Genomic DNA, 6518 nt, shown 5'->3' on the forward strand with positions numbered 1-6518 from the left:
GCAAAGGTTATCACCCAACGATGGCACCATTGCTTATTTGAGGATAATAGTTAATTGGGTAAAAATTCCTCTTATTGATAACCAAGTTGCCAAAATTACTAGATCGATCGAGACATGTACTTATCTATAATTTGTTATTTTGAGGTGACAACTATGTTGAGTTATCTACTTTATCTTCAATTCTCTTATTGTAAGATTTAGTATAGTCTCTATTGTTGCCCAACCTTGGGCAATGAAAGAGAGCCATACCATATATTGTGAATTAAAAGAATGGGATAGATCATCCAATCAAATTCATATGACAATGATTTCCAAATTATATGGAGTTTCTAGTTGAGTAAAAAAAGTGTGGAGCAATCTGGTAAAAGAAGAACGGAAAAGAAGATAAACAAATTACAAAAGCCAAAGAAAGAGACGAGATTATCCACATTTCCCTAGTTAAGATTTAGAGAGTAGGTCAAACCATGCTTGCAATATACCTAACAAAAGTTTTAGTAGAAAAAGAAAATATAAATAGATGTCAATCAAAAGGATGCTAATTATAATAATACCAATGATGAGTGGAATCAACCTTCTAGTTAGTGTTGACTACATGGGTTAGATGGACATGTTGAGGAAGAAGATGGTACTTGATTCCAAGGCTCTCAAAGATTTTCTTCAACTCCAAGAGAAACTCTGAGACACGATTGTCTCTATCACCATAATTTTGATGGTTGATGGTGTGTTGAACACAAAGGCACATCGTCATCTTGTGCACATTTTCAATCTCTTTCACTATCACAGAGTGTTTTGGGTTCCAGTGCTTTGGTTTGCTCTCTATGTATCTGCACTTATAAAAGAGACTAAACATTAATTCGTTATAAGAATGAGTTGTATATAGAAAAAAGGGTTTGAATATTACGAGCATATATGTTAAGATAAATTTATGCTTACATACTTTTGTATGGCTTTCTTGAGAGCAACTATAGTTTCAAAAGATGTGGAGACATCGATTGTGAAGTCAATATCATCACCCATATTTGGACTTCGATAGAAATTACTAATCTGTTTGGTGAGTAAAACTGAATTGGGGTAATATATCTTCTCCATATCATATCTAAGGAACACTGTAGTTAAAATATTCATCTCTTCCACAACCATCTGCATATATATGCACAAAAATTATAACAGTTATACACACAAAACACATAGACATACGTGGGGCGTGGGGGGTGGGGTAGGGGAGAGAGACAGACACAATAAAGGTAAATCACAATACAAGTCTCTAAAGATCGCTAAATTGAATTTCCCCATAAATTTTTAATAGTGTAGCAATTTGATTCTTGAAGTTTCATATTAAAGATAGTTTAAGACCTTGACTAAGGTTCTCATCAATTTCGAAATTGAAACTTTAAAATCAAATTGTTACAATTAAAATTTCACGATATAAAGTGCAATTTAATGAAACTTCGCAAGTTGTGTTGTTATTTACTTAAGACATAACAAAATGTGATATTTTTTTTCCCAAGGTTCCATCCATGTATGCACATGAAGTGATATTTTAATCTTAATGCTTTAGTTAACCTCACCTGAACCCCATCAACAACACAGCGATCTCCAATGTCAAATGGATGCATGACAAAGACGAAGACGATGGACTCAAATATGGCTTTACACATGTTCTGGAACATGAACCCTATGAGAACTAGTACTTGTGTTGTTACGAAAACAATAATATTTGTTGATGCCAAACCTATCACCATAAGAGACTCCACGATTATGATCACTGAGACGATTGCACTTGCCAACTTATGAAGTTGTTGCACTGCTGTCTTAGTATCGTTTAAGGAATGTGTCAAGGACTTTCGTTCAAAATAAGCTCGTACCTACATGCATGGTAAGGTTATTGCACATTACAAAATAATAAGATAAGCCCATTTTTATGTACTAGTAAATATGTAATATGCATTAATTGTACATAATTGCAAGTGTATAATTTTGAATAATATTTAAATAAATTATAATATAGTTTAGAAATGTTTTAAATAAATTGATAATATATTATCATAATTGAGTCTATAAATTATGGTACAAATATTCAAATTTCTTTATAAGAATTATATTTTCTTTGCAATTATAAAATATGGGCATGGATATGGGCAAGGGATACTCTTATGACACAGCACATATATAAAAATGCAATAAATCTCAAGATATAAGGAATTGGCATGAAAATGACATGCAACTTACAATTATATTTACATATATAAATACTAAATTCTAACATTTACATGGCAACAACAAAGAAAATAATACCAATACAACTTCTTCATTCTTTTCAATTTTTGTGAACATTCTCAATACATAGCTTATTGCACTGAGAATGCCCATATCAGTGAAGTCATATTTATTTATTTATTTTAAATAATTCAATGTTTTTGTGTTTTTCTTTTGTAATTATCACATTTATATATATATATATATATATAACATATAAAGTCAATTTATTATGCATCATGTTATACGTTTAAAATATGTTTGAAATTAGAAGAAAGTCACTAATTAATCACTCAATAAATGAAAAAAAGATGTTAATGAGAAGACACATTTTTGATATTTTAATGTTTTAATTTTAAATATATAGTTATATTGTTAAACATTAGAAGTATCACATTAAATTAGTTATTTTAAAATCCCGCAGCAGTGTATTTTGCCTATGTCATTATCATATATGTAACCCAGACTTATTGGGATATATTGTTGACATGTGTGTTCATAGTTTTGAAGATATATTTTTAATGTTTGACACTTCTTTGACTTTTTGGAATACTCTTTATTGTGTCATAACAATATCTTATATATGTGTTTGGATTTTATAGCTTAATTGAAAGAGAATATAAATTCATGTAAGCAATTTTAAGTGTTTGTCTTTGAATTTATAAACGTAATTATGACAATGTATATCAATTAATTTAAGAAAATTAAATTACATTATGAATTGAATAAAAGTATTATTTAAATTATTCAATTGCAATCACATAAAGCATAACGTAAAATACTTACTAGCATAAAAAAATGAAAAAAAAATATAAAATGAAAAGAGGTCTGGGAATAGAGAGATATATACCATCCAATTTTTGAAAGAAGACCTTGAGATTCTTCCGGTCTTGAGGGCTCCTTCAAAGAGTGGGAATATTGTATGAATCTCAACCCTTTTTAAGAATCTCGATAAGTCCTCCTCTTCAATGTACCTAATCAAGCAAAACACACAACAGAAGAAAAGAAGATGATGAAAATGAAGATATACAGAGTAATATTAATATTATTAGAAATAATTATTCAACTTTGAATAAATACATATCACAAGCTTTAACTGTTTTAATACTTTTTAGGGTTTCGTGGGCTTTGAGCTAAACAATGGGATTAGACAGTTCTTATTTTATATGTCTTTCTTTTTCTCACACATTAAGGTTACAATTTAAAGTTTTCAACATAAAGCTTTATGTCCTAACTCCAAACAATCGAAATTCTCCCTCAAAATTTAAAAAATATATGGGTAAGTATAGTTGTGAAAAATAATTTTTATTTTTAATTTAATTTTATTTTTTTAAAAAAATTTACTTAAAACATCACATTATTTTTTAATTTATCAACATTTAACAGAAAATTTGTAAAACAAAATTAAAACAACATTACATAGTTACAATTTAAAATAAAAAAAAATTCTTTTCACAACTATATTATTTTTATCATTCTTTATTTCTCTCCATCATTACAGTTTTCTTTTCCCTTAAAATTTTTTCCTCTAACCAATCACTCCCATAATGGTTATAGTGATGACATTGAGCCATCACATTGGAATTACACACTTGAGATTGAATATGCATTAGCACGCCCTCTCATAGTGGAAGTTACGTCTTCGTGAGGAGATCATATATTTGAGGAAAAGAAAAAGACGCGGGCTGTGATATTACTGGTCCATGTGTAAGGAGATTAGTGTTCAGTTATTTTCTCTCACTTGAAACTGTGATGGGTCTTTTAGTATTGATTAATGTTATAGATGGCAAGTACAATTGAAAGAAAATTATAAGAAAAACTATTGAAGACGCAGATTCTTACATATCATGTATAGAAATACAAATGATGTAAAGAAGTTTAGAAAGTTAGTTAAGAAATTAAATAAAATTATATTTAAAAAGTTTATTTTGAAAAGATTAAGGTTTGAATATTTTTTTTTTTTTGAAATTCATAGTGCTAACTAAAGTTTCAATTCAATTATGAAATGAAATAAATTGGCATACATATCATGTATGGAAGTACAAGTAGTGTAAAGAATTTTAGAAAGTTTGTTAAGAAATTAAATAAAATTACATTTAAAAAGTGTATTTCGAATAGATTAAGGTTTGAAATTTTTTTTTAAAAAAATTTATAGATCCTAACTAAAGTTATATCACAAAATAAAATAGGTAGATTCATCCAACACGTTCTAAATTTTTTAACTTATTTAAAATTTCAAAAAAAAAAAAATTTAAGTATATGTGTGCACTATATTATATATACACACACACACATACACACACATATATATATATATATAAATAATACTTCACATAATTTAAATTAGAGTATATCCTTATTATATGTTTAGGTTTGTATTTATAATTTTAAACAAAATATAAACTTTTATAAACTATATATATATATATGCTAAAAATGTATTTGATAGCATAGATTTTAGAATTTTGGATTTGACTTTGTATAAATTTGAGCAAAATATTATTTTTTTTATGAACTGTATTCTATTCAAATATGCTTAAATCCTTATATTAAGTTTGAAGTATAAGCTTCCAAACATGATACGTGATTCTTTAACAACTTATGTCATGGATTTTTAAGGGTGGGGAAGAGGCTTACTTTGCTCCAGGTTTGGCAACATTCTTGAAGATCCTGTGTGCACGATTCCTAGCCTCCCACTCGCTAGATATCTCCGACTCTGCCTTCCCAAAATCATCCAAAGTGTTTGAAATCATCGACAACCCAAATGACTTCACGTAGCTCATCAGTCTCTTCATGCTCCATGTTGATGTCGTACTCTCCACGGACAGTCGCCTCAGCTTCTCTATGTCGATCCTTCTCGATCTGTACTTCTTCGACTTGTATGCATTCCTCGCCTCCTTCCACCTCCCTGGCAATGACTTTGACCCCACTAAGGTCCAACGACGATGCTCCTCTTCTGCCAACACTGCTGCCTCGTCCATAGGCGGTCCAGATAATGTGTCAAGAATGTAGTGGTGGAACACGCTCTCTTTCATGCGATCAAAATAGGTTGCAACATGGAATGACGAGGCCAAGACGTTAACTAGGATAATCTTGACGAGCCATATGGTGGCGCCGATCAAGAACGCCACTAGGGTATGGAAGACCTTCCTGAGTAACTTGTTCTTCTCGTGCATCCTCGCATTAAACATTAAGGCCCATGCGAGCAAAACTACTCCTAGCCACATGCAGTTTTGGAAGCTCTTCCGCAATCCATAGACAAAGTATAATGCCTTCTCACGAAGCATGAATTTTCGCTCAATGATGAAAACGAAAAATTTCACAACCCAACCAGAGACTAGGTGCCCGCAGAAAATGACAAGCACCATCAGACACCATTTCCAAATCTCTATACCCCATTTAAGCTGCTGCTTAAGAGACGTTACAGTAAGAGAACACAGTAAGAAGGAAGTTATAAGCACAAACATCACCCATTCTATTATAACTCTCCAATAGAATTTTCTCCCCTTTCGGTACTTTTTCCAAGTTGTCTCACCATCTTCTTCGAGCCCTTCATCCCGCTCATCATCGATGTTGTAGTCATCATCCGTGGAGAGGTTGTCACCAAACACGAGGGGGTCCGATTCTTCGTTTGATTCCTTGATCAATGATTTTTTAGGGATCGAATAGTTTACTTCAACAAGTCGAGCCTTCGGTTTTGAGAAGCTCAAACGGCGAAGGGTTTGCTTTTTCACCGCAGACTGCAACTTCCCATCTCCGGTACTCACCGTGTCCACCTCGGTGTCTTCTTTCCTAGAGCGCTGATCTGCTAACTCATTTCGTTGGTCCATAAACAAAACCACCTGGTTCGGAGTTGCTTTCTCCATCGCATCACTTTGCTCCTCTCTCATCTTCTGCACCACTTCTTGTCACCCCCTCCCCCTCCAAAATATAATGTTGTTGGCACGCCTCCCGCGAGTTTTATACAAGGTAGTGGGAGGATTTTATTTTTCTTTTTGGCTCGGACCACCTCCAACCATGTCAGTACAAGGTAGTGGGATAAATGGCGGTCCCACTGCGATGATGGTTTCACGTTGCAGTACATTAAGTGGCCAGCAGTACAACGCACACTGAATCACTAGAAACTACGAGGTCGACCTGAGCCTAAATTATGGAAGCTGGGCCAAAGAGTAAGGCTGCTTGACTAGTTTCTACGGATAACCTTGAAAACAGACAACTCCTTACTTGATCGGCACAGTGCCATTCCAATGTCACGTTTTACG

General features: G+C 32.4%; 1 protein-coding gene across 1 annotated transcript; it reads right to left on the minus strand.

Annotated features, from left to right (window-relative positions):
- Window positions 1-297: 297 nt before the first annotated feature.
- Window positions 298-6189, minus strand: LOC131155015 (mechanosensitive ion channel protein 10-like). The gene is made up of 5 exons (XM_058107893.1): window positions 4894-6189; window positions 3107-3230; window positions 1569-1865; window positions 938-1140; window positions 298-824 (listed from the first exon to the last, which is right to left on the minus strand). Exons 1-5 carry the CDS (start codon window positions 6144-6146, stop codon window positions 575-577), a joined length of 2127 nt encoding a protein of 708 aa, XP_057963876.1. The 5' UTR covers window positions 6147-6189; the 3' UTR covers window positions 298-574.
- Between the last annotated feature and the right edge of the window lie 329 nt (window positions 6190-6518).

Source organism: Malania oleifera, chromosome 5 (genome assembly GCF_029873635.1).
Source record: "Malania oleifera isolate guangnan ecotype guangnan chromosome 5, ASM2987363v1, whole genome shotgun sequence".
Lineage (NCBI taxonomy): Eukaryota > Viridiplantae > Streptophyta > Magnoliopsida > Santalales > Ximeniaceae > Malania > Malania oleifera.